This window comes from Cervus elaphus, chromosome 26 (genome assembly GCF_910594005.1).
Source record: "Cervus elaphus chromosome 26, mCerEla1.1, whole genome shotgun sequence".
In the NCBI taxonomy this organism is placed as follows: Eukaryota; Metazoa; Chordata; class Mammalia; order Artiodactyla; family Cervidae; genus Cervus; species Cervus elaphus.
In genome coordinates this window covers 13,114,216-13,140,888 of record NC_057840.1, presented here as the reverse complement: position 1 = coordinate 13,140,888, position 26,673 = coordinate 13,114,216, and the positions used below count along the sequence as shown (strand labels likewise).

The 26,673-nt window shown below is 41.1% G+C and overlaps 2 protein-coding genes across 3 annotated transcripts in view; both read left to right on the top strand.

Moving 5' to 3' along the window:
* The first annotated feature begins 328 nt into the window (after nucleotides 1-328).
* Nucleotides 329-19,753, top strand: RIPPLY2 (ripply transcriptional repressor 2). The gene is made up of 5 exons (XM_043887966.1): nucleotides 329-432; nucleotides 15,258-15,422; nucleotides 15,735-15,813; nucleotides 16,143-16,207; nucleotides 19,487-19,753. Exons 1-5 carry the CDS (start codon nucleotides 329-331, stop codon nucleotides 19,632-19,634), a joined length of 561 nt encoding a protein of 186 aa, XP_043743901.1. The 3' UTR covers nucleotides 19,635-19,753.
* Nucleotides 19,754-21,846: 2,093 nt separating this feature from the next.
* LOC122684216 (cytochrome b5 reductase 4) overlaps nucleotides 21,847-26,673 on the top strand; it is a 106,070-nt gene continuing 101,243 nt past the window's right edge. For both annotated transcript variants that reach the window (XM_043888214.1, XM_043888213.1), the window contains exon 1: nucleotides 21,847-22,056. In XM_043888214.1, coding sequence (XP_043744149.1) covers nucleotides 21,982-22,056 — 75 coding nt within the window. In that variant the 5' untranslated portion in view covers nucleotides 21,847-21,981. The remainder of the gene's footprint in view (nucleotides 22,057-26,673) is intronic.

Here is a 26,673-nt window from a genome sequence, read left to right as displayed (position 1 = left end):
CCTCCCAAGTTAGGACAAACTTCCAAGGATAGTGCAGTTAATGATCAAGTCACAGTGAAGCGGCTCACCTATGAAGCAGGTCAGTTCTGGAGGAAAACCACACATATGGGTCCCTGGGCCACTGGCTCATGTGTGGCTTGAGGCATTCAGTTTTCACAAGGGGAGTTTGGGGAAGCCTCTGTAGGCCACTGGAAACTTTCGTTTCCATTATGTTTCTCATTATTAAAAAGAAAAAGAAGCTGCCTGTCATCATTGCACCAAGATCTAATTTCTCTCACAAATGCTCTTTTATTTAATTAACTAGAACACTGAAGTCAGAAGGTACAAGATGAAGAAGTTAGACTTACATAACCCAATAGGAACAGAATCTAGACTGTATTCCAAAGAGCTTCTGATAACTCAGGATATTCAAAGGGTTTTGGAACAGGCCAGGTGAGTAAGGAAACATGTGCTCCTTTAACCCTCAGACTGACTCGACCACTCCAGAGAAGAGTGTATGCATTGACATGCTGCACGGAGCACGTGTGTGGATGCGCCACAGGCTTCCAGGGGCCACCGGCAGCTGGTTAGACTTTATATGCATCTTGGTTACCTACCCCGCCTCCTCTTTAGATTATTCTGGAATTGATTAAGTAATTTGGAAGTTAAATAATGCACATATAGAATGAGAGTTCCTACAGAGTGCCTTTGATATAGTAGTTTCTAGGAAGAAATTTCCTTTTGGACATGTGGGTTGTTTCTATATTTTGCCTGTTGGAAATAGTGGTGCTCTGAATATTCATGTTCAAATTTTTGTTTGGGCACTTTTTTCAGTTCTTTTGAGTATATATTCTGGCGTGGAATTACTGGGTCATATGGCCTTGAGTTTCTCTTACTGGTCCTAATGTCCATTTGACTCTCTCTGCTTCTGTTTTACAATGTCATGCCATACTTTAACACCCTCTCACAGAACGTGAAAGATTATTCAGTATTTAGGATAAAATAGACTATAACTTAAAATTCTGTATTTGAAAGAGCTTTATTTCACATTGTTTTCTGGAGCGGCTGAGTCAGTCCAAGAGTTAAAACAGCACACATTCCTTATTCACCTGGCCTATTCTAAAGTCCTTTGAATATCATGAGTGATCAGAAGCCCTTTGAAATACAGTCTGGATTCTGTTCCTATTGGGTTATGTAAGTCTAACTTCTTCATCTTGCACCTTCTGACTTCAGTGTTCTGGTTAATCAAATAAAAGTGCATATGATCAATAAATACCTAAAATACATGGAAATTAAGCCAAATGAAGGAGAATTTTAAGTTACCGTCTGTTTTATCCCAAATACTGAATAATCTTTCACTCTCTGTGAGAGGGTATTAAAGTATGGCATGACATTGTAAGACAGAAGTAGAGAGAGTCAAATAGACACTAGGACTAGTTAGAGAAACTCAAGTTTGAACACTGGTGCCTTTAAAGTATCAACAAACGACATGAACGGGACAAAGCCTGCTTCCTACACTATGTGGAACACGGTCTTTTCCCAGGTACTTGTGTGAGTAACACTTGCCAGTCACACGCCACGTGGGCCATGTGGAGTGTTTTCATTAACACAGAGACTGGTCTCCAGCCAAACCAGTACTTTCTGTTTTCTTTAAAGGAAGTGCAAAGTATAGATGTTTACCAAATCTGGACTAGACTGCTTAGTCTCCAAAGAGTTTGGTTGTGGTTTCTGTGATGTCTTAAATGTGTTTCAATATGGAAGAGAGCAATTTTGGACAGAAAAGAGTGAGATTCACTGAATACTTTTTCTCCTGTGATCTGGACCTTCCAAGGAAAGATGAGGAAATTAGCAGGAATATTCTTATCAAGGATGGAGACTATATAATGTCACCCGTATAACGTATATAGATTATGTTTTTAAGAAATACCTTTAAAGGTTAGTCGTTAAAACAAATTTTTCCCCAAGAATTTTCTATGCTTGTATTAAAAAAAGAAAGTGTGTGTGTTAGTCTTTCGGTCAGCCCCAACTCTTTACGACCCTATGGACTGTAGCCTGCCAGGGTCCTCTGTCCATGGGATTCTCCAGGGAAGAACACTGAAGTGGGTTGTCATACCCTCTTCTAAGGGATCTTCCCATCTCAGGGATTGAACTCGACTCTCCTGCATTACAGGCAGCTAGTTTAGCCTGAGCCACTAGGAAAGCTCCCATCCCCCAAAAGAGAAAACCTCTCAGCGAAGATTTACCTAAAGATGAGGCATTGGTGAGGCAACTGGGGAGGGAGCATTTGCTGCCGCTGGGCTGATATCTGGAGCATTTGTTTCCTGGAGAGTGTGATAAGATAAAGTGGGCTCTTTAATCCTCTGCATCCAAAATATAGATGCCTTAAATCCTGTTGCAATGCAGAGCTTAATCAGAGTTGGAGTTTGACTGTGAAACCACAGATCCTTTGTAACAAGGTCTTTATGTGTTTGGCTGTACAGAGTGAGTACAACCCAGCCAAACTGATTTGAGTTCCCTGAATGTTGTGAAAATACTTAAGCATCTTTCAAAGCAGTTATATGTTTATTTGAACCATACAATTCCAAATTCATAAAACCAATATATTTGACATTAAAAACTTATGGAGGATAATGGCTTTATAAGATTGTGTTGGTTTCTGCCATATATCAACATGAATCAGCCTTAGGTTATGTGTAAAAAATAAAAAACAACACATATAAGGCATGGCTATGTCCCTTCACTCTTCACCTGAAGCTGTTACAACATTGTTTGTTAATCAGTTATGCCCCAGTACAAAGAAAGTTTATGCTTTCAAATTGTGGTGCTGGAGAAGACTCTTGAGAATCCCTGGGACAGCAAGGAGATTAAAACAGTCTATCTTAAAAGAAATCAACCCTGAATATTCACTGGAAGGACTGATGCTGAAGCTGAAGGTCCAATATTTTGGCCACATGATGCAAAGAGTCGACTCATTGGAAAAGACCCTGATGCTGGCAAATATTGAAGACAGGAGGAGAAGGGGGTAACAGAGGACGAGATGGTTGGATGGCATCACCAACTCAATGGACATGAATCTGAGCAAACCCTAGGAGACAGTGAAGGACAGGGAAGCCTGGCGTGCTACAGTCTGGGTGTGCATGCTTAGTCACTTCAGTCATGTCTGACTCTTTGCAACCCTATGGATTGTAGCCTGCCAGCCTTCTCTGTCCATGGGATCTTCCAGGCAAGAATACTGGAGTGGCTTGCCATGCCCTCTGCCAGGGGATCTCCCTGACCCAGGGATCAAACCTGCATCTCCCGCATTGCAGGAGGCTTCTTTACTTCTGAGCCACTGGGAAAGCCTGTGCTGTAGTCCATGGGGTCACAAAGAGTTGGACATGACTTGGCAACTAAACAAAGTGCAAAATAATCAGTCACCACTCTTGAAAAAAATGCCAAGGTCATAAAAGACAAAAAGACTAAGGGACTGTTACAGGTTAAAGGGGACTAAGGAAGCATACAATCTAAAATCAGTATATAATCCTGGATTGGATCCTTGATAGGCGAAAAGAAAAACAGGAATAAAAGGCATTATTAGGGTAATTGGTTATATTTGAATATTTACTGGGGATTAGATAATAGTCACAATATCAAGGTAGAATACCCTGGTTTTGTTAATTGTGCTGGTTATTAAAGAAACTGTCCTTGATTAGAAGATATGCACACTAATGTGTTTAGGAGTAAAGAGGTGTAATGGCTGCAACTTGAGAAAAATGACTGTGTGTGTGTGTATATACATACAGAGACAGAGAGAGAGAGAGAGAGAGAAAGACTCAAAGAGCAAAATGGTTAACAACTGGTGAACTTGGGTAAACGGCATCCAGAGGCCCTTGCAACCTTTCCATAAGTTCAAGATGATACAATATTAAAAACTATAAAAGATATACTCTGGTTAAAAGATTCCCTTTAAGATATAATCTTGTTTCAGGTGTCATTCGATGATTAAGGGTAATCCCAGTAGGCCAATTTATCCTGTCTCATCTATCCAAACTTAGAGAAATTTGCTTTCTAATCATACCTAATGCTATGATCAAAGGCATGATAGCTCCAGACTCCCAGAGCCCACTGAATCTATAAGTATGAAGTAGTGTGCATGCATACTAAGTCACTTCAGTCGTATCCAACTCTGTGTGACCCCATGGACTGTTGCCCACCAGGCTCCTCTTGCCCACAGGATTCTCCAGGCAAGAATATTGTCGTGGGTTGTCATGCCCTTCTCCAGCAGATCTTCCCAACCCAGGGACTGAACCCTCATCTCTTATATCTCGTGCATTGACAAGTGGATTCTTTACCACCAGCATCACCTGGGAAGTCCCAAGTATGAAGTAGAGAATCAACTAATTTATGGATTATTCTTCTGATAAAATTTCTTGCAGGTAGTTTTACATAATAACTGCTATAGAACAGTGTGGCAGAGGCTGCTAGTTGCCATCTCAATATTCATTATTCCTTGGTAAAAATATCCCTGATTTTTAGGAAGGGAAAGGGCTGCTCCCAATAAAAACTTTATTTCCCAATTCTCCTTACAGCTAGGTGTGGCTATTTGGCTAAATTCTGACCAAAGAAAATAAAAAGGAAAGTTATATGGTAACTTCCAAAACACCTTCTTAAAAGAATCAGTCATAAGTCCTTTTACCCTTCTTCTTTGTCTCTTCTCCCATAATACCTGGAGTGTAGATGTGAGGCCTGGATCTCTAGCAGCTATCTTGGGCAACAAAGGCAAGGTCCATACCGTTGGAGTGGTAGGACAGACAGAAGGAAACTCTGTGGGTCCCTGATTAAAAATAGCTGTCATACCAACCTTAGAATGTCTACTCATTAAACTATATTTACTTTACAGGAGAAATAGAAACTTTAATTTTGTTTGTCATTGCTAATTTGAGATTCTATTATGTATCATAAAAAAAATGGTACTTTTTAAAAAATATAAGGGGCTAAAGTCTGACTTAGACTCATAGTTTCTATAAAGTTTTCAGGTGATAATCCACTCCATGAGGGTGGATCCCATTGATATATCTTCCTAGAGTCTAGCAGAGTCTTCACATAGTTTTAATAGATGAATATTTTTAGAATGAATGAAAACTATTTTAATAAAAACAACTCGAAAATGCTGCCTACATAATTAGAAATTCACCCCAATTTGGCATTGCTTTTTGATCACTATGATTCGTTAAATCTATTTATTTCCCTATAAACCTTTGGTCAAAAGCAAAATAACCCTTATCTAGACTTCTAGCTTGTTAAAATTATAGGGAGAATTTTATGATTATAGTGTTTGCTTCTATGGCATTCTTTATTAACAGATCAAAAGGTAAAATGAATCAGGAGGCACAGACTGTGTCATATCAGGAACAAACAACTCCAAAATCTCACTAGTTTAAAACCACAAAGTTTGCTTCTGGTTGGTGGGAGTTCCTCCATATCTTCCTTATTCTGACTGCTGCAATCTCCTCCATCCAGACTAGGAGGAAAGGAACATGACAACTGCCCATTGGTTCTTAAGGCTTCCACTCAGAAATGAGACATATCACTTCCACCATATATCACAAGGCCACACCTGACTTCAAGTGACAGGCAGGAAGTGCACCCTGCCATGTACCTAAGATGAGCATCCCAGAATTCCTGGATGACGACCAGATATTCCTAGTGATGACCAGAATTCCTAGTGACAACCAGATATTCCTAGTGACTACCAGATAAAGCATTTCACAACGGATTCTGAGCTCATGGCTTCTCATCTTAGTCTTCTCCTGAATTTTCTTTCAATAATTTTTAAAGATAAGGCAGATTTGGCTGGTTAACAGATGAGTCATTTATCATGATATAGAGTGAAATTTTCCTGAAGGCAGAGAACTGGCTCTAATTCTTCTAATTTTTGCCAGTATTTGCTTGTGACTACCTGATGATGGAAAATGAAATAATATGGACCCTTAAAGTCTTGTCGGTGTGGTCTGACCATGTTAGATTAGTGGGTCATGAAGTATGCAGGACTTCTATGGAATCTCTAGAATGCATGCAAGTGTTAAAAAAAAATGCTTTCTTTTCCAAACATACTTGTTTGAGACCAGATTTCCTTCGTGTACTTCGACCAGGATGACATACTGCAATATATTGAATGCAGAGCAGACAAGAGATCCAATCATTTTCTATAAAGTTAAATATTAAAGAGATTTGCAAAAGAAATTAGTTTAGAAAAAAGTTATGTTTATAAAATACATATTTTATATTAATATGCAACAGGATATTGTTATTCTAAAGGAATAAATATACATAGCTTGAAATGTTCTCACTTTTAATTTTTAATACAGTAACTATTGACAGATATAATCCACATTAAGTAAAGGTCCTTGGGGCTCTTAACTTTTCATTTTGAAATCAGTTCAGTTCAGTCACTCAGTCATGTCCAACTCTTTGCGACCCCATGGACTGCAACACGCCAGGCTTTCCTGTCCATCACCCACTCCCGGAGCTTACTCAAACTCATGACCATCAGGTCAGTGATGCCATCCAACCATCTCATCCTTTGTCATCCCCTTCTCCCCCTGCCTTCAATCTTTCCCAGCATCAGGGTCTTTTCCAAAGAGTCGGTTCTTCGCATCAGGTGGCCAAAGTACTGGAGTTTCAGTTTCAGCATTCAGTCCTTCTGAATATTCAGAACTGATTTCCTTTAGGATTGACCGGTTGGATCTCCTTGCAGTCCAAGGGACTCTCAAGAGTCTTCTCCAACACCACAGTTCAAATAATTATTCTCAATAATTTTCAGGAGTTTAAAAGGGTCCTGAGACTAAAAGTATTAAGAACCACCTTAGATAATATCTTGCTTGGTAAATTTCAATTTAATCTTTCAAAAGAGAGAACTACTAAAAAACATTTTCTCTACCAAAAAGATTTTCAGGATCAGTGAGATAAGGATGACAATTTGAATATACCTATATGGGCTTCCCTGGTGGCCCAGATGGTAAAGCGTCTGCCTGCAATGCAGGAGACCAGGGTTTGATCCCTGGGTCGGGAAGATCCCCTGGAGAAGAAAATGGCAACCTACTCCAGTACTCTTGCCTGGAAAATCCCATGGACAGAGGAGCCTGGTAGGCTACAGTCCATGCGGTCGCAAAGAGTCAGACACGACTGAGCGACTTTACTTACTTATATAAGGAGCAGGCTTCTCCAGTGTCTCATTAGTAAAGAATCCACCTGCAATGCAGGAGCCACGGAGACGTATGTTCAATCCCTGGGCCATGAAGAGCCCCTGGAGGAGGAAATGGCAACAGTATTCTTGCCTGGGAAAGTTCCAAGGACAGAGGAGCCTGGTGGGCTACAGTCCATGGGGTCACAAACAGTTGGACACGACTGAGCACACACACATACGTACAGCATTGCCTGGAACACCCATCCCATTGCTGAGAAGAGTAGTTTGACCTTATCTATATGAAATATGAAGTCAATTGTATATCTAGATTATAAAAGAATATATTCAGTTAATCTGCTAAATACTACCTGAGAATAGAACTAGTCCCTGAATGAAGATACACACTGCTGCCGATAACTAAAACTCATCTAAAAGAGGCTAAAATTGAAATAATAAAATCACCATTTTCATATAAGGAATCCATATGTTGGGTATTTCCACTGAAGATTATTTGATAACCTCAGTTGCATTAAAATGTTCCCAGGATCCTTATATCCTTCTAACTTGTTAGTTTCTGGATCCTGTCTCATATGCATTCTTACCAGCCCCAAATACTGACATCAAAAGTAAATATAAGATCAAGAGATAGAACATAGATGAGTGGCATATTTTTTCCCATGTGTTTCTTTTAGACAGCAAGAAGGATTTTTCCTGAAATCACCCTGCCACCATAACACTGACTTGTTTTCAAGTATCTTGTGTCAGAAGTGGATCACCAATCCCCAGCCAGTGGAGAAGCTCAAACCAGTCCTGGGACAGTGGAATGGAGGTTACCATGATTGACTGAGATCAATCATGATTCTCTTTGTGGTTGAAGAAGGACATAGCTATTCCAAAAACATCTGACTTCTTGATATTAGCACAAAATTGTGGTTCTTTCAGTAAAAATGAGGGTGGGAATGGGGAATAGCTATGGACTAGGGAACCAGTAGGTTCCTGAATAATCATGACAACTGAAATGTCTCATTGTAGTATCCAAGACTATTGTGGAATAATATTGGGTTTGCCAAAAAGTCCATTTGGGTTTTCTGTACTGCCCCCAAATGAACTTTTTGGCCAGCACAAAAGATAAAATTCAGACATTTTAGGACTTCCTGGGTAGCCAAATGGTTAAGAATCTGCACTTCCACTTCAGGGGGTAAGGGTTTCATCCTTAGTTGGGGAACTAACATCCTAGATGACACATGGCTCAGTCAAAAAAAAAATTCAGAGATGTTTTATAAACATCATATTTGTCTGTTTTCCTTCTTTTAATTAGTCAGTTGTCATAGAGTGCCTAATGAATGCTTAGGTGCATTAAAGATACACAAAGTCTCATTTAAATTTTTATTGATAGCTCATTCTTAGCTTGTAATATGTAATTTATTCAATAATAACAAAAAGCTAATTCTACTTAATCTGCTACTACTACATTTTTGTTTCCTTAAATTATTCTGCACGTGTCACTGATGATACATTATAGCATCATACCTTTTACACTTAATGCTTTCAGTTAAAATTTGACTCCCCATTAAACTGGAAGCATTTATGTATTTGAAGAATATAAATTTCATTCTATAATCCAAGTAATTCTCTAAGTAATTAATGAAAGTCCAAAACAAATACAGAAAAATACCATTCAGGCGTCTGCTTCCCGCCAGCACCAGCGCCTCTGCAGGGCCAGGACCCAGCGTGCTGCAAACAAAAGGGCGAACAGCTCTGTTTCTGAATCAGCAAAGGTCACTCAGCGTCACGCAAAAAAAATAAAAATAAAAATACCGTTCAGTATGTTCTTCCTTTTCTAAAACAACCCACACAACAGCTGTCTGGTCTGTCACTAACACTATGAGCCACAAGAGCAGGTACATATTTTCTGCTATGATCCTGTATGGTCTGGTTATAGCAGGAATGATTTATAGATCATTCAAGAAATAATCCTTTGCCATTTTTCCTTCAAGGCTCAGCTCATATGTCATCTCTTCAGAGGCCTTTCCTGACCACCCTGTTTAAAACAGGCTTTCTCCGATTACTTTATATTAAATAACTCTTCTAATTCCATCTATAGCACTCTTGCAAATCTGTAACTTCTTGTGCATGCATTTGTTTATTTCCTGTTTCCCAACTAGAATATAAGCACTATGAGAGCTGGAAAACATGTTGGCCTTATTTCAAACTGTGTACTCAAAGTTTAATACAGTGTCTGACACATAGTGGCTGATCAACAGATATTTAGTTGAGAAAGAAAACTATTTCATGTTATATTCTGAAAGTAAAATTTAAGCTTGAATCTTGGTGCTTATCATATTTTGGTCATTGACATGTAATAATATAGGACATTGTAACTATACAATTAATGGATATTTCACATAAGGTGTCAGATGTGGTAAAACACTGTAAAACACAGACAAATCAATCTCTTTTTATGTCAAATGGATACTTTTTTTACATATTGTATTTTCATTTCAGATAATTTATTAGGTATGAGAAATTAACCTAATTATTTAATCTGGGGCTTACACAGTTTAGAAGTGTCAAGAAACAAGCCTGGCAAGAACTTACAGTATTTTATTTGTCCAAATCTAAACTTCACCAGATATTTTGTATCTTCAATATACTTTGAATGAGAACCATCTCTCATGAACTCTCATGGTGATTATAATAATATACATTCAATTGTAATTATAAAACAAAGCATGGAATATTTTAGGCCATTTAACATTTTTTAAAGGGTTTTTTGTTTTTGTTTTTTTTTTTGATGTGGACCATTTTTAAAGTCTTAATTAAGTTTGTTAAAATATTGCTTCTGTTTTAGGTTTTGGTTTTTTGGCCTCGAGGCATGTGGGATCTTAGCTCCCCAACCAAGGATGACCCCACAGCCCCTGCACTGGAAACTGAAGTCTTAGCCACTGAATGACCAGGGAGGTCCCTAGGCCATTAAATATTATACTTTATTGTTATTAACGAAGTAAGCAAGTTACTGAAAGGGTGACTTGGAGTCTGTCTGTTTTCAATGGAGATATTCCCATGTACGGGTGTGATTAGCACAGAGTTGCTAAATCTCTCTCTGAGCCATCTGTGAGCACCTTCTTGGTTTAAAACAACACAGATTCAATCTGCTCAGTTTTTAGTTTTTTGCCACAACTGTTATCTTTATCTTAAGCCTGGGAAGTTTCTCAAATGCCTCAAGTTTGGAAATGCCACCTTTCACAAAGAATCTGATCCTCAGATTGAAAAAAAGACCTCTATTAAGTCAACTACCTCAAACAAAATTTTATTGTCATAAAATGTTGATCACAGAAGTGCCAATTCAACTGTAAGGTAAAAAAGAGAATTTTAGCTTCCTATTGAGTTTAGAATACATTCATGTGTTTGACTTTCTAATAATGCAAAATAAAATTCCTAGCTACTTGAGCACACTGGCTTGGACTTTGGATCTATCTCAAGTAAGGGTGATTCAAAAGCTCCTTTTATAATGGCCTCAGTGTGAGGTCTTAGGTTCTGGCAAATCAGCAGTAGTGGAGACCTTGCTGACAAAGACCTCTCAGATAGTTTGTTATTGCACTTGATGCTTTGGAGGCCGATGTCCTTACTGAAGACCCAGCACAATCTTCTCTAAATAACTTGCTCTGATTGCCAAGGATGATCCATTCATATGGAACCTCAAGGAGACCACTGCAATAAAAATACCTAGAACTGTCCAGAGACCGGTATAAATAAATGTCTGCTTTAAAATAAATTCTAAAGTGATCACAGCCATCCTAACAATCACTTTTTCTACCAAAGATGCATGTTTTTAAAAACCAGCCTATCAGAAACATCTAAATAGGCTTGAGGACTTCACTGGTGAGGACTTCACCATCACTGGTGGTCCAGTGATCAGGGTTCTGTGCTTCTACTGCAAGGGGCACAGGTTTGAATCCTGGTCAGGGAAGTTCCACCTGCCGTGTGGTGCAGCCAAAAAAAATAGATTAAGAAAAAGGCTTGATTCTGACTGCAGTGTTTAGTTCCTCAAGTCTAGACTAAGTATGATTAGGAAGCCGTTCTTTAGTGCACTTCCATCATAAAGTATACTGCTTCATACCATAATGTATATTGCTTCATATCCATAATGCATATTGCTTCATACCCATCCCAACAGTAAGGGATAAATCTTTTTTTGTGTTACTAAGATTATGAATACAAAATTTAACTTTAGAAAATATATACTACTATTAACAGTTTTGGGGCTTCCACAGTGGCTCAGTGGTAAAGAATCCACCTGCAATGCAGGAGATTTGGGTTTGATCTCCGGGTGGGGAAGATCCCCTGGAGAAGGAACCCACTCCAGTATTCTTACCTATGAAATCCTATGGACAGAAGAGCCTGGCAGGCTACAGTCCATGCGATCAGAAAACAGTCAGATACGACTAACTGACTAAACAACAACAACATTAACCGTTTATTATCATATATAATTCAGAGTGGGATGAAACAATTTTCTACAAAGAATAACCTTTCTTTTAGATCTTTAAAGCTATTGATACCATCATATTTCATAAACCATAAATAAAGTAAATGAATTGAAAAAATTAACATCTCTTCAGAAAGATCTCTCATTCGTATTATGTTAAGGTTTTTAATTAATTTATTTTTTATTGAAGGATAATTGCTTTACAGAATTTCACTGTTTTCTGTCAAACCTCAACACGAATCCACCATAGGTATACATATATCCCCTCCCTTTTGAAATTCCCTCCCCTCTCCCTCCTGTTCAGGGTTTTATACTGCCTTTTTCACAGATTTTATGTATGAAAACATAATTATATCACTGAAGTAAAATACCAAAAATGTTAACAAATTTGATTCTGTCGGCATTCACACACAAATGAATCCTTTTCCCAGAAAGGAGCATTTTGTATGTACAACCTTTTACAAAAGAGTCTAGCTAAGCAGAGAGATAATATAATTTTAAAAAGTAATATTCATAAGATCATGGGTAAGAGGGGATGTGTAGGTACTGCTATATTTAAAATGGATAATCAGCAAGGACTTACCGTATAGCACAGGGAACACTGCTCAATGTTATATGGCAGCCTGGATGGGTGGGGAATTCAGGGGTGAATGGATACATGTTTATGTATGGCTGAGTTCCTCTGCCGTCCACCTGAAACTATCACATTGTTAACCGTCTACACCCTGATATAAAATAAGAAGTTAAAAAAATTTTAAAAGAGAGGATATATAAGAACTGAGACTGGCCCTGCTTTTGAACAAGCAAACAGGTCTCACTCAGGAGGCACGTGGTGGCAACAGCGGCTGTGAGCCCCTATCTTCCCTGGATCCCTGCTTCTCATGGAGCTTCTCATGGCAGCTTCTCACCCCAGTCTCTAAGTGGAGAGTAAGTCTTGCCCACGTTGAGGTCATCCTGTCCATCAAAAAGAGCAGGGAAACATCAGGTCACATTCAAAATGGGAAATTACCTCAAGGTCTAATTTTTATTTTTGTTGGTTATTATTTTCTGGATAAGACAGAAGCCCTTATCCGTTTTTTTAAATGTGGTCTCGATTTTTTCCATACTTCTTACTCAGGGACTCTCACCTAGCATCCTTTCTCCAGGACATGCCTGCTTTCTTTCATCCTGTAGTCATTCGTAAATCCAAAGATTTTTTTTAAAAAGCATATTGGGTCCACACGTATCATGTGTAAGGTGAATTTATAGTATGTTTTTAAGGTAAAATATAAAAGCTGGTGGCTTAGATGTCTGTTAGAGTATAAGCTCCTTGAAGGCAGGGAATTTTGTCTGTTTTGTCCACTGACATCTCCCAAGCTGCCAGAACAGTGTCTGGCACACAGTGGGTGTTCAATAAATATTTGTTGAAGGAATTAAGGTTTCTATATTTTTAATCCTAACTTTAATTCTCATTGATGTGTTATGGAAAGCATATCTAGACTTCATGTTCATGTCAGAATCCCTCAAATATTTTCTTTTATTTCCATCCTTAGTATACATCTTCTCATTATCTGTTGCCTGAACTATTTCAGTGAGTTTGTAAATGATTTCCTTGTCTCTAGTATCAGGCTTCCCTAAATCCACATGGCTGTCAGAGTAACTTTATAACACGAACTTGGATTATTCCATTCTCCTGTTAAAATCACTCACCAGTGCTTACACAGTAAAGCTGAAATGCTTTGTCACGGTATATTAGACTCAATATTCCAAGCCTTTTCGCTCTCCTCAACCACATCTCTGCTCCAGCAACACCTAATCCCTTGAAGCATTGGTCCTTCCACTCTTGCATCACACACACACACACACACACACACACACAGAGTGTGTGTGGTCCTTCCACTCTTGCATCACACACACACACATACACACAAAGTGTGTGTCCTCAACGGATCCTTCTAGAAATCCCAATTTTGGTTTCTGTTACTTTAAGAAGGTTTTTCTGGTTTTGACACACATCACTTCTCTCCCTGGACTACTTCTTTGCTTAAAATGTGCTTTTGCTATTGAGTGTGGCAATTTTTAAAAACCTTTGCTCATATAGCCACTGTGATGGCCATAGATGGCCATGGTTGTGATCCTCTTGAGAATAGGGAGATATCTTACTGCAATTATATATGGAAAGCACAGAACTTAGCACATTACAGACACCCTAAAAGATGTTTACAAAATGGAAATGATAAGCCATTTCCTCAGATAGCTTAGCATCTGCTAAGGGTTACATTTTTTATATAACTTAAAATTTATTGAGAGCTTACTGTGTGTCAGGCACTATAGCAGCTATTCTGTAAGTTTTATTTTATTTAGCCTAACAGTAATTCTAGGGCACTGAAACATGTATTAGATACCTATCCTTACTGATTTCATTATCTGAAGCAAAGCCTATTTCATCTTTCTGACAGGTAGGTCATTATAGGTTCTTGGGTATTAATTGGATGGATTTCTTTCCTACACAGTAATTGAATGAATAGCAGAAACATCACAGCTTACATCTGGGGGTTTTCTCTATACTTTCAAGAGGAAGTTCAGCCATTTTGTTTATCTATTTTTATTTATTGGTTTGGCTGCATTGGGTCTTAGGTGCAGCATGTGCAGGACAGCTCAGTAGCTCCAAGGCCTGTGGGATCTTACTTCCGCGCCCAGGGATCAAATTTGCAACCCCTGAATTGCAAGGCAGATTCTTAACCACTGGACCACCAGGGAAGTCCCAGTTCAGCTATTTGGAACAAAAATTATGACACTGCTATATCATCTTTTCTTTGGAGCATAACATTTGTTACCAAGTTTCATGGACCTCTATGATAAGAAGTAACTTAAATAAGAGATACAGGCACAGAGGGGTTGATTAACTGGTTCTACATCGTAACTTTTCAAGATTTCATTATTATTCTACACACAGCCATCACCCACAAAAGAATTTGCTAATTATCCCTGAGTGGCAAAATTCCAAGAGTGACAGAATTGTATAGATGACACTCAAGACTTAAGAGGACACTGATAAGACGTTGGAGAGCTCTAGGCCCGAATCCCATGACTCCGCTCTCCGGTCCTCCAGGCTGGAACGTTGCCTTTTATAATTCAGCTCTTGCAAATCTTTCATCTTCAAATAATAATAGGCAGATGTAGGAACCTAGTCTGTCTATATATTGAGAAACAAACAAGGGACTTCCCTGTTACTCCAATGGCTGCAAAGCCAGGCTCCCAATACAAGGGGACCCTGCTCCATCCCTGATCTGGAGACTAGATCCCACACGCCGGAACTACCACCTGGTGCAGCCAAACAAATGATTTTAAAATATATTTTTTAAAAAAGAAACAAGAAACAAACAAACAAAAAAAACACAATATTCCTTTCCTAAGGAGTCCAGAACCAGTGGCCTTTGCCGAAGGCCAAAAGCCGTGGGACAGTGCAGCGATGACCTGCCACTTGGCCTTTTTTGCAGAAATACACAGAACGTGTAGAATCGCTTAGGTTTAACCCCTCCTAGCCTCATCACTTGGAAATTGGATGCTCTGAGGAATGTTGTACCCCACCCCACCCCCGCAGCCCAGGGTGGAAGAGTGATTAACACTCGCCTGACAAAACAGCGTCCCCGGCCATTTGGGAGTTGCACGCGTTCGTCCCCGGGGTTCGGGCCGCTGGGCCTTCACGCGCAGCCTTTTTGTTTACTCCGCCAGCAGGGGAGAGAGGGAGCGAGCGTGTAAAGATGCTGCGGGCCCCGGGGGCTATATAAAGCTTTGGGTTCGGGCCAGGTGGGTGCCAGGGGCCAGCCTGTCCATGGAGATCGGTGAACGTACCGAGAGCCGGAGCGGCCAGCGCGCGCACCTCGGTCGCCCGCCGCCAGCTCCCGACCTGGCGATGCGGCACAGGGTCGCGGACTCGGGGTCCAGCGCCTTGGCCCCGCCTCGCGCTTACCCGGCTCCAGCCCTCCCGCCTGCGCCTCCCCGGCTCCTCCCCTCGGCCCTCCCAGCCCCACACCCTCCCCTCCCCGGCTCCGCGGAGGTCTGGTCTCCTGGGTCTAGGTTCGCATCTTCTCTGCGCCCCTTATGCTCACCACCTCGCAGATCCGCAAGCTTCTGGAGACCGTGGATTGAAGACGGAGGAGAGAAGGAGCAGGAGGCGCCGCACCACGCCGTGGAGGCGGTGAGTGAGCCGCGCGTGGCGGGCCGCGCCTCCCGGGGGCGCCGCCGATCGACCCGCGCAGGGTACGCCGGCCACCGGGGAGACGAACGCCTGGCCTGCCCCCGGCGTAATTTCGCTCCCGCAGGTGGCCCTGCCGGTGGCCTCGTCTGTGCCGTGCGCTGAGTGCGTCCGCCGCTCCCGGGACGCCAGCATCCAGCCGGGAGCGAGACTTCTGAGCCCCCGGGGTCATGTTCCCTGCAGACGGGAGGAACGCCAGGTCGCCCGGGTTTGCAGTTTTTTTTAGAAAAGGGAGAGTGATAACTGCGATCCGTTTCCTTACACCCCCTCAGATGCCAGATGGCCCCGGAATAACGGACGCCTCAGGAAAGCTTTCCCAATACAGACACCCAGTCAGGTGAGTGACAGGCCTCATCGAAGGGCGCCGGCAGCTCCAGGGAAGGGCCTCGCGCAGCCCTGCTCAGCAGCTGATCCCGAAGTTTTTCTCTCTTGGAAAAATCTACCTTCAAGGTTTATCTTCCTCGTCCCAGAGGTCCTTTGCTCATGGAGTTGAAAAATGTAGGAGTTCACGCTCTCACCTGAAAGAACGGTTAATCAGTGCCCACTCAGTAAGCGCTTTAAAATATCTATTATGAAGAGGGAACGCGGGTAGCATTAGTAAAAGTAGAATGATGACGTCTTGTGCCGGCGAAACAATTTCTTTTTAATGCCAAAGGGTTTGAGTGAAACTGGCTTCACACCAGGCCGAGTGGAAATATTCTTACTCTCTTGCAAACCAGAATCAAGAAAGGTGTTCGCAGTTGCGGTTTACAGCAAACCGAACAAATCAACAAATGGAACTTGAGACGGAAGAGAAAATGGAAACGTAATGAAAATCCCAAAGATTACTAAGGACCGTAAAAGGGATCGAAAGTTATTTGATCTAACAATTAAGAGCTAGTTTGCTGTTCCTAGTCACAGGAAGTCAGTCTTACTGCAAGATGATGAGTAGCTTTTAATCAAGTGAAAGCTTAAGTCTTCATTGCCTGCTTTAGAGAGCTGTTATATGAAGAGCTGTATGAAGTTTGCAGAATGTGCATGTGTTTATAATAGCATGTAGTAGTCAATAAGTGTTAGTCACTCAGTTGTGTCCGACTGTTTGTAATCCCATAGACTGTAGCCTGCCAGACTCCTCTGTCTGTGGAATTCTCCAGGCAAGAATACTGGAGTGGGTAGCCATTCCCTTTTCCAGGGAATCTTCCTGACCCAGGAATCCAACTGGGTGTCCTGCTTTGCAGGCAGATTCTTTACCATCTGAGCCACCGGGGAAGACCATAGTAGTCAATTAGTGTTAATTAATTTCCTACCCTTTGCTGGCACTAGTGAAGAACACAGGAAAAAATAATCAGAGCCCTTTGGAAGTGTTATAATGGTTTACTTTGGTCAATTTTATGACTAACTCTATCAGAGGTGGGGAGGTGGGAAAGAGTCAGAGAAGTGTGTATCATAGATGTGATTACCTGGCTGAGTCTTGAGGTTAACCCAATGGGGAACCTGGGGGGTGGGGCAGAAGACATTGAGAGGAAAAAAAATAGCACAGTTCCTTCTGGGAGCATCAAGGAACCGGCATTTGAGTGTGTGGAGCTGTGGTCACTCCAGCAGGGAAGCCAGAGCCAGATCTTATACACCTTGGTACAATACTTTTGTCCTGATCCTGTGTATGGCAATGGGAACTTATGGACTTCATTCTGTAGGTGGTATTGGGGGTTACTCAAAAGATTTTAATTAAATTATTAATGTAATCAGATTTATGCTTCAGAAAAATCAGTAAGGAAATCATATATAGCCTTAGCTAGAACATCAAAAGTGATCCTGGAAGTTACTGCAATTAAGGCATTGATGGAACTGGGTGAATTTGGGGAATGCTTAGTTGTCAGAGTAAATTAGGCTTAGGCTTATGATGTATTGGATATGGTAGGTAAATAGAAGTACAAAGACAGAATGGTTCCCAGGTTGGTGCCTGATGACCAGGTGAATGCTATACTAATGAAATGGAAATTAAGACTTAAAAGATAACTTGGGAACAAGATTAGCATGTCAGATTCCCCATTTGTCATACTTCATGTGCATATGGGGCCTCCGAATAGATCTGTCCAGTAAAGAGCTGCATATACAGGTCAGTGGTCCAGAGTCCAGTTCTTAAGCGGAAATACAGACTTGGAAGGCTTTGGTAAATAAACAGTTAGGGGAATCATGGCAGTGGGTCAGGTCATCTGAAGGAGTGAAAGAGGAGAGATGATCATTCCTGATAAAATGTTGGGGGAAGGCCAGCATCTAACCTGTCTACAGAAAAAGAGAGGTGCACAAACATGACTGAGAACAATCACTCAGAACAGGGAAGAAGTCAGCAAAGTGTAAAGTCCCTGTAAGAAAATGGCCAGTGAGAGATTCTGGGGAGACAGAGTGTGATAATAATTAAACAACATTCTTTGGATTTGACAGTTTTACACATTAGAAAATCAATTGCAGTTTTTAGGAGCAATTTCCTTTCTGAACTACTGTAGCAGTTTCTTTGTATTTCTCTTTAAATTCTGTCTTGTATAGTATTATGTGTTTCTGATTCTTTTTACTCAATTATCATCTTCTTGAAGATAGGGATCATGATTTATCTATCTTTGAATTATGAGTTATGTTTGGCATAAGAGATTACTAAAATATTTATAGAATGACTGGATTACTGATGTTGCTTATTTAGGCACCCAATTTATAAACTTAACTGTTTGGCTAGAAATATTTATCAACTACATTGCCTATGTTTTTGCTTTTTAAAATGGAACATACTGAACATAATGAAACTTTCTCTTTGTTAGAATCAATCTGATTTGGGCACATGAGGCTATTTATTGTACACTAAAATACCATGCACTCTAGTTGGTGGTGCAACCTTGTCCTTTTATTTCCCTTGAATGAAAAATAATAGAAGATCAGATGGTGAGATTAATATTTGTTGTAAATTTGAAATTTTAAGGTAATCACAGTTACATGCAAATTATTTGTACAAAATCAGTATTATTTTCAATATATCAATATAGTGTTCCCAAATTTAGTTGGGTGGGGAAAAGGGAGAGAGATGGGATCAAGGTTGGGGTCAGAGATAGCCTTTTGAAAAAGTTGCTTTTTGTGTGTTTCTAAACTTGCTTCGGTTCCATCTGTTTCCAAGAACTAAGTCTGAGTGTCAAACAAGATGCTAGGTAATTTCTGCCTTTGTGTAAGGTGCATAATATGTCATCTTTATAAAGTTGTTGTCGTCCCAATATTTAATGTCATGGTAGGATTCATTTTTTCCCCAAAGGAATTTGGAAACTGGAAGATAAACTTTCTTCTGTATTTTGTAAGAATAAGTATATCCATAATGCCTGAAGTAAGCTATCTAAATATTGGCCTTAAGCTCATGGAGGGTTTAATGTGAATTTGACCCAACTTATAACTTGGATAAAGATCTAAAACAATGAATCAATTATTGATACTTTATCAAATAGACTCCATGAAAACTGTAATAGCAGCATTTTAAACTCTATTTAAATGCATAAATCAGTTGATAAAAATATGGAGCTCTTGAAATTTGAGCATTTCATGAGAACAAAGATTCTGAGTGTGAAAAAAAAATAAAGCATATTATGTTGTCTGCTTCTTTCAGACTATTTTGGCCAAAATCAAAGTGTTATGATTACTTATATCAAGAAGCAGAAGCTCTTCTGAAAAATTTTCCAATTCAAGCCACAATTTCATTTTATGAAGATTCTGATAGTGAAGATGAAACTGAGGAGCTGATCTGTGAAAATTAACCTGATTACTTTTGATGACATTCAAAGCTTGTAGGTACAAATTAGTGTACAAATGTATCATAATCCTTTTTAAATTATTTGTATATAAATTATTAATAAAATGAAATATTTAGTAATTACTATGGTAGTTTGGCCTTTTTAATCCCTACACTATAATTCAGTGTTGGAATTTAAAAATAGGTTCTGTTTACAAGTGTCTTGATTGTATTGTAAACATTTGGAGCTTACAAAAGATAATTTCAATTGCTTCATCAAATTACAAATTTATCTGTTTATAATTTTGAAAACATTTATGTATGACTTTTCAAAGAATAACAATATTTAATTTTCAAGACTGAATTTGTAACATCTGATATTTCCTACTGATCCCCATTAGATGTTGTAGTTACAGATGAGTATTATTAGGTAATGAGGAAAATCACCTTACGTTATCAATCACATGTTACTATTATGTGTTAGCTAGCAGATGGTGAAAAAGATTGTAAATCATTGTCTATAATTAAGATTGGGAATCAATGTTAGGACTATAAATTTTAGCAATTTTAATGAATGGTGAGTCAAGGTATTCTCACTTTAATACTCTTCTGCTGCCCTTAAATTCAGCAGTAAAATAGCATGCGTGTTTAGTACTTATGGCACCACACTGAGGGATCCCCATAGTTCAAACAAAACTTCTAACTTAAATGGAGTCTAAAAAGGGGGAGACAAAATGCCAGAATTTGATAATCATTTTTTCATTTCAGTCCACAAGGGAGCTAAGAAACTTGGCAGATAGGAAACATTCTCCGATAATATCACCTTCCATTGCTCTGGTTCCCAGGTCCTATATTCTCATTTAAAAAATTTTCTCCTGGGAAATGAAATACGAAATTCTTAGTGATTAGCTTTAAAAAAAAGATTTATAGAAGAACACATCCTTTTTTAATGAAAGAGAAAACAGGATCACTTTGCATGGTAGAGGTAACATAGTAGTCATGATCATGAAAGCCTTTTAGCTCAAATACAATCTTTTCAATTACAAGTAGCTGAAATACAAGCATTTCCATTGCTTAGCTAAGAAATGCCCCTTACTTGAATGGCTACATGCATTCACACACTTCCTCTTCTAATTGGAAAGAGACTACAGACATTGATTTACAGGCACTTTAAGAACAAAGCAATTGAAATAGAACAAGTTCAAACCATGTTTCATAGTCAGGAGAAATTAGTTACAGAAAGAGGGTAGAGAGAGTTACTTAGAACTATATTTCTTCTCTTGAAAACTTTCCTTTCACTGGATTCTACTCTCAGGATATACGTGTTCCTCAAGAGACATGCAAAACCCCACCAGATCATACATCCAACATGGACCTTGAGCATTAGAGACTGGTGTTTGCGTGCACAGTATTTGTGCTGCTGTTATTAATATGTTGGAATAGTATTAAGATCCACAGTCACATTTATTGAGTGCCTACCATTAGCCAGACATCTCACTTAATCCTTACTAAGACCTAAACTCATTAGGTAAATGGAAAATGAGGCATTGAGATATTGCTCATTTATTAACCCCAGGGATGGCATCCAAACTAAACCTATCTGATTCTTAAACTTGGCTAACTGTGCAACACAACATTCGGGGGTGAGTTGCATTAGTCACATTTCGCCGTATCTTTCAAGAAAGAGAGGAAGTTAAATGAGGAGGAAGACCTAGTGGGTGGGTGAATGGAGCAGAGTGAGAATTTACTAACCTCTTCAACTCGTTCACTAGTCATTAGCGAGAGTTCTTAAAGGTTAAGTGTTCTCTGCACCTCACAGGAGTGCCTGTTTGCATGTGACATCTCAGCTCTTAAAAGTTCTCTTTTCTGTACAGATTGGTGCCTTAAAAGAGAGTTTCTGGCAAATCAAAATGCCTTAATAGTGTTATTTTATTCCATATTTCAAGCAGTGTGATGGTAGTGCTTTAACAATGGACAGACAGTTGTGTTCTGGGCTCACAGGCATCTCTAAAAATTTATTCTCAGATTCGGTCAGCACCAAGGCTTAGCAACAGTTTCACTCTTTAATCTTTCCACCGAATAGCTGTCACCTCCTTGCAGTGCTGAAATTCTGGGTGCAGGACGAATGGGGCATGCGTAGTTTGCACTGGTTCCGCCCCTGCCCGCTCTCCGTTCGCCTCGTTGGCCCCGCCCCACGGCCTCGACGTGCTGCGTCATGGCGCGCCTCACCCCGGGCGACCCCGGAAGTGGGTAGGGGGCTTGGCCTCTGCCCGGCCTCGGAGCCGGAGCGGGAGGTGTTACTCCACAGGCGTTGACCTGAGCTGTCGAGTCGGGCGGCGGACCCCGGGCAAGGCCCGGGCCAGGGGTCCAGGATGCTGAACGTCCCTTCCCAGTCTTTCCCGGGCCCCAGCTCGCAGCAGCGCGTCGCCTCCGGGGGGCGTAGCAAGGTAAGCGCGCTGCAGTCCTCTCTTCTCGCCGGCATCTCAGCCTCCGGCACAGTCCGTTCTCTCCTTAGGTACGCTTTCCCACCTCCTGTCCCCACCTCCGGTTTTCATTCCCTCCTACCCTTGCTGGCGATCTCTTTCAGATCCCTTGGTTCTCCAGTCCTGGAACTCTCTTAACCTTCATCTCTTACCAACTGGCCCCTTTTCTTATCCATCCCTTTATCCCGTTCTGTCAGTTCCCTTCTTGCAACTCTTTTTCCCATTAATCAAATTCAGATATAAGGTAATGCCAGGCTCTGTGCTTCCCATATTGTAGGTACTCTGTATCGGCTTCCTTCTTTCAACATAACCTGCTCTTCGTTCCTTTGTTCACTTTCCGAAGGAGTTGTGAGCGATCTGGGTTCCCTAGAAGAGGGGAAAGGCTGGGCAACAGCAACAGTGACCAGTATTTATCCTGCCAAGGGTGGGGACTCCAGGACCTAGGGAAGATTGGAGAAGAGAGAACAAATTTCCATATACAAACCTCCGGTTAGGTTTAGGGACACTTCTCCAAGGCACACTGCCTTTGTCTCTTCCTCTGATTCTTGATTGTTTTATCACTGTCTTTTCTAGTGATATCTCTTGCTAATTTTGAAGCTAATAATCTCTTTAATCTCTTTAAGATTTTGTTGAACATACTGTTACCAACAGGTGGGATGCAAATGTGTTTTATATTTGCAGAATTTAATGAAATTGTCTCCCATGTTCGTTGCAATATGAATGTTGCTTGCTCCTGTTGTTTGTTAGTTCCTCATTCAATAACCACATCTTCATGTTTTGTTTTCAAGACTTCCATCTGATCGGGCCATTCCTTTCTTCATTTCTGGACTCTTGAGTCTTTAGCATTAACATCATTTGGGAACTTCATCAACTTTCTTTTCTCCACATGGACCTAGAGTTTGACCCTAGGTCAGAATTATGGGTTCAGAGATCTGTAGCTTTCATTAGCTTTTTCAGAAGTCTGTAATCCCAACTATAATAGTGTAACTGAGATTGATTAAATGCTCACTGACAGCCTGAGTGCGTTACATGTATTAGCTTGTGTAGTCTTTCCAGTGACCCTGTGAAATGGTTGCTTTTGTTATCGCCATTTCACAGCAAAGGAAACAGGTTAAGAAATGCTGCCTTGAAAGAGGCTTCATATGGTGTGACTCTGATGGTGACTTTTCTTTTATTGCTCCATATATCGGCCAACCATCCAATCACTTGTCCTCTCCTTGGGGTTTGACCTGTTTCTCTCCTTAAATGCTTGGCTAAACAGTAGAAACTTTGCAAAGAAAGAACCTCTGAATTAGAATATGAGAGTTGCTGCCCTTCTCCTTTAAAGCTATCAGCCATGTTCTCAGTATCGTTTAAAGGAAATGGTAGTGATGTCACAGGTGAGTGTTTGGGCCCAGAAAGTGAATAAAATAAGATTAGTGTGCAATTCACACTCAGACTGATTTTTTTTTCCCCCTTTGTGAAATTGTTGCTGAACTGAACTTGGGTTCACTTGCCTGACATGCAGCAAAGCCAATCCACTGACACTGGGTTGTGATGGAGGAAAGTACAGCTTTTATTTGCAGGGCATCAAGCAGGCAAAGGAGAAGAGAGTGACAGAGGATGAGGTGGTTGGATGGCATCACTGTTGGAATGGATGTGAACTTGGGCAAACTCTGGGAGATGGTGAGCGACAGGGAGGCCTGGTGTGCTGCAGTCCATGGGGTTTCAAAGAGTTAGACACGACTTGGTGACTGAACAAGAAGAAGAAGCAGGGAGAACAGGCAGCTAATGACCAAAAGACCGAAACTCCATGATGGCTTTCAGGCAAAGATTTTTAAACTCAGCATTTGAGATGAGAGTCTCAAGGTGCATGGTTAGCTTGTGTATCTCTTCTGTTTGGTTGCTGGTGATATTTTAGAAATCTCAATCCTCTGTCTTGTTCCAGCCAGTCTAGGGTCTGTATGCTTGTGATTAGCAGTTTCTCTCCCTTGAGGTTCTGGTTTCTGTAAAACAATTTAACTGTATCCATTCAGGAGGGACTAGGAATTCTGTGACTATGTTATTTTCTTGCTTGACCAATGTTCCTGGGTTTCTGCGTTTTCTCACATCTGTAGTCATTAGCTGTTTGAGTCTGCTCTTTGGAATTAGGGGAAGGCCTCGGAGGCGAAATCTTCTTCTAAAAACAAGAAGCAGGGACACGCACCCGGGAGGGTCCCTCAGGGCCCTGCTCAATTTCAAAACTGGCTAATCTGGAACATGTGAGAACCTGTGTCAGGAGTGTATGAAATAGGTTGTGGGTGAGAAGACAGAACTTAGCTGGGGAGGTTTGTGTATCATATTTGTTAGAAGCATGGGCTTTTGAGTGAGAAAGATTCATTCTTTTTCCATCTCTACCTTTTAGCCTCTTTGAGTCTCTTTCCTCAGTTGTAAATGGGAATAATATGAATCATATCCATTTTATAGGATTGTTCATAGGATTAAATGAGCTAAAGTTTCTCTCAGCATAGTCCTGGGTTATGGTAAGCACTTACTAGATGTTACTGGCCTGTAGACTTTGATGCAGACCTCATTGATTGTTGAGGGATTGCTGTGTGAAAAAGCCCGTAGCACAGTGCCTGGTGCAGAGTATGCACTCAGTATGGTGGCTAATGTTATTTCTAATAAGCAACTAGTAAGTATTTATTGAGAACCTAACATATGCTCGAGATGTGGTCTTTGTTGGGGAGGGAGAAATTTCCACTTTTATCCATCCCTCTTGAGTTCTTGTGGCTAGACTGATAAAGTTGACACAAGACAGATTAGCAGTAGAGAAGATTTAAATTTTATTCATGCTTTTAAGCTTTCAGACAATAAATTTGATGCTGAAAGCTCAGCTTCTGTGTACCCTGGTGCTGAATCAGACCTTGGAGACAGAGTTTGGTGAAGTGGGAAAAGGACGGCTTCACTGCTTTGCCAGGCAGAGGGAGACAGGGCAGGCTCCTGTCCTCAAACCGCGCGTCCCAACTTGGGCAAGAGAGTGGCAAGTCCTGTGGTAAAGAAGGTGTGATCAGCTCGTGGACAGTTCTTCCAATGGGTTGGTGGTGAGGTAAATAGGAGTCACTGGAAAAGACCCTGATGCTGACAGAGATTGAGGGCAGGAGGAGAAGGTGGCAACCAAGGATGAGGTGGTTGGATGGCATCATCAACTCAATGGACATGAGTCTGAGCAAACTCCAGGAGATAGTGAAGGACAAGGAGGCCTGGTGTGCTGTTGTCCATGGGGTTGCAAAGAGTCAGACAGACAACTGAGCAACTGAACAACAACAAATAGGAGTCAACATCGACAGCCTTCAGGTCCAGCTGCTCTGGGGGACTGTGTGTTTGTGGGCAGCATACCATAACTTCCCCCACCTCGAAGGGGTTTCACTATCTGCAAAAACAGCTCAAAGATACTGTTGGGCTTCCTAGGTGGCTCAGTGGGTGAAAAATCCTCCTGTAATGCAGGAGACACAGGAGATGCAGGTTTGATCGCTGGGTCGGGTAGATCTCCTGGAGAAGGAAGCGGCAGCCCACTCCAGTCTTCTTGCCTGGGAAATCCCATGGACAGAGGAACCCGGCAGACTGCAGTCCGTGGGCTCGCAAAGAGTCAACGCAACTGAAGGACCTGAGCACGCAGACTTGATGGGGAAACAGGAACTTGCCCCAAGACTGCTCTTGACTGCTTCTCCCTGGTCTCACCACCCCTCCCTTCCCTAATTAGCAGCTGCTTGAAGCTGCCCATCTGAACTCAGGGAAGGTTACAGAGGCTTAATGAAGGCTGTTTCCAGTAATCAAAGAAATGAGGGACACAGAAAAGCTCTGTGCCCAGGAGCCCAACAGGGCCCTGCATGATACCAAATTTGAGAGGAATTGATGGCACAAAGAAACTTAGGTCTGGGTACTTAATTAGTAAGGAATTTAAACAAAGTTTGGGCTTGGGTAGTAGATGAGTAAAGAAGTAACACAGCTTGCTTATAGTCTTCTGGGCCCTGAATTTACTATTGCTGGGAGAAGGGGTCTTTCTATCTTCCAGTACAGGAAGGGCACCTTCCACAGGGGAGATTTGTTTCCTCCTTTCAAGGAGACCAAGAGGGTAGTTCAAGGATTCATCTTACATGGCCTGTGCTGGGCCCCAACAGCTCTGTTTTCGAAGAGTTTAAACCAGTGGGCTTCACAGTTATAAATGCCTAAGGACTATAACAGTCTATTATGACCACGAAGAAGTTGATGCCAGAGAAAGCTTCTGGAGGAAGTAATGTCTGTGGCGGGGAGGGGCGAATCATTTTCCATTTGCCTAAAATATGGAACTCTACTATTTGTGCCTGGAGAATCCCCATGGACAGAGGAGCCTGGCGGGCTATAGTCGGTGGGGTCACAAAGAGTCGGACATGACTGAACGACTAAGCACAGCATAGCAAAGTATAGAATGGCTACCCAGGTGGCTTAGTGGCAAGGAGTCAGCCTGCCGACGCAGAAGACGCAGGAGACGCGGGTTGGATCCCTGGGTTGGGAAGATTCCCTGATGGAGGTAATGGCAACCCGCTGCAGTATTCTTGCCTGGGAAATCCCATGGATGGAGAA

Bases quoted from the DNA above. Each gene is read 5' to 3' on its own strand.
- RIPPLY2 (XM_043887966.1), top strand. From the start codon at position 329: ATGAAGAAGTTAGACTTACATAACCCAATAGGAACAGAATCTAGACTG. The intron at 15,423-15,734 runs GTGGGTGCCAGG...ACCACCTCGCAG, and splicing joins AAGCTTTGGGTTCGGGCCAG to ATCCGCAAGCTTCTGGAGAC. The intron at 16,208-19,486 runs GTGAGTGACAGG...TGCTTCTTTCAG, and splicing joins CAATACAGACACCCAGTCAG to ACTATTTTGGCCAAAATCAA.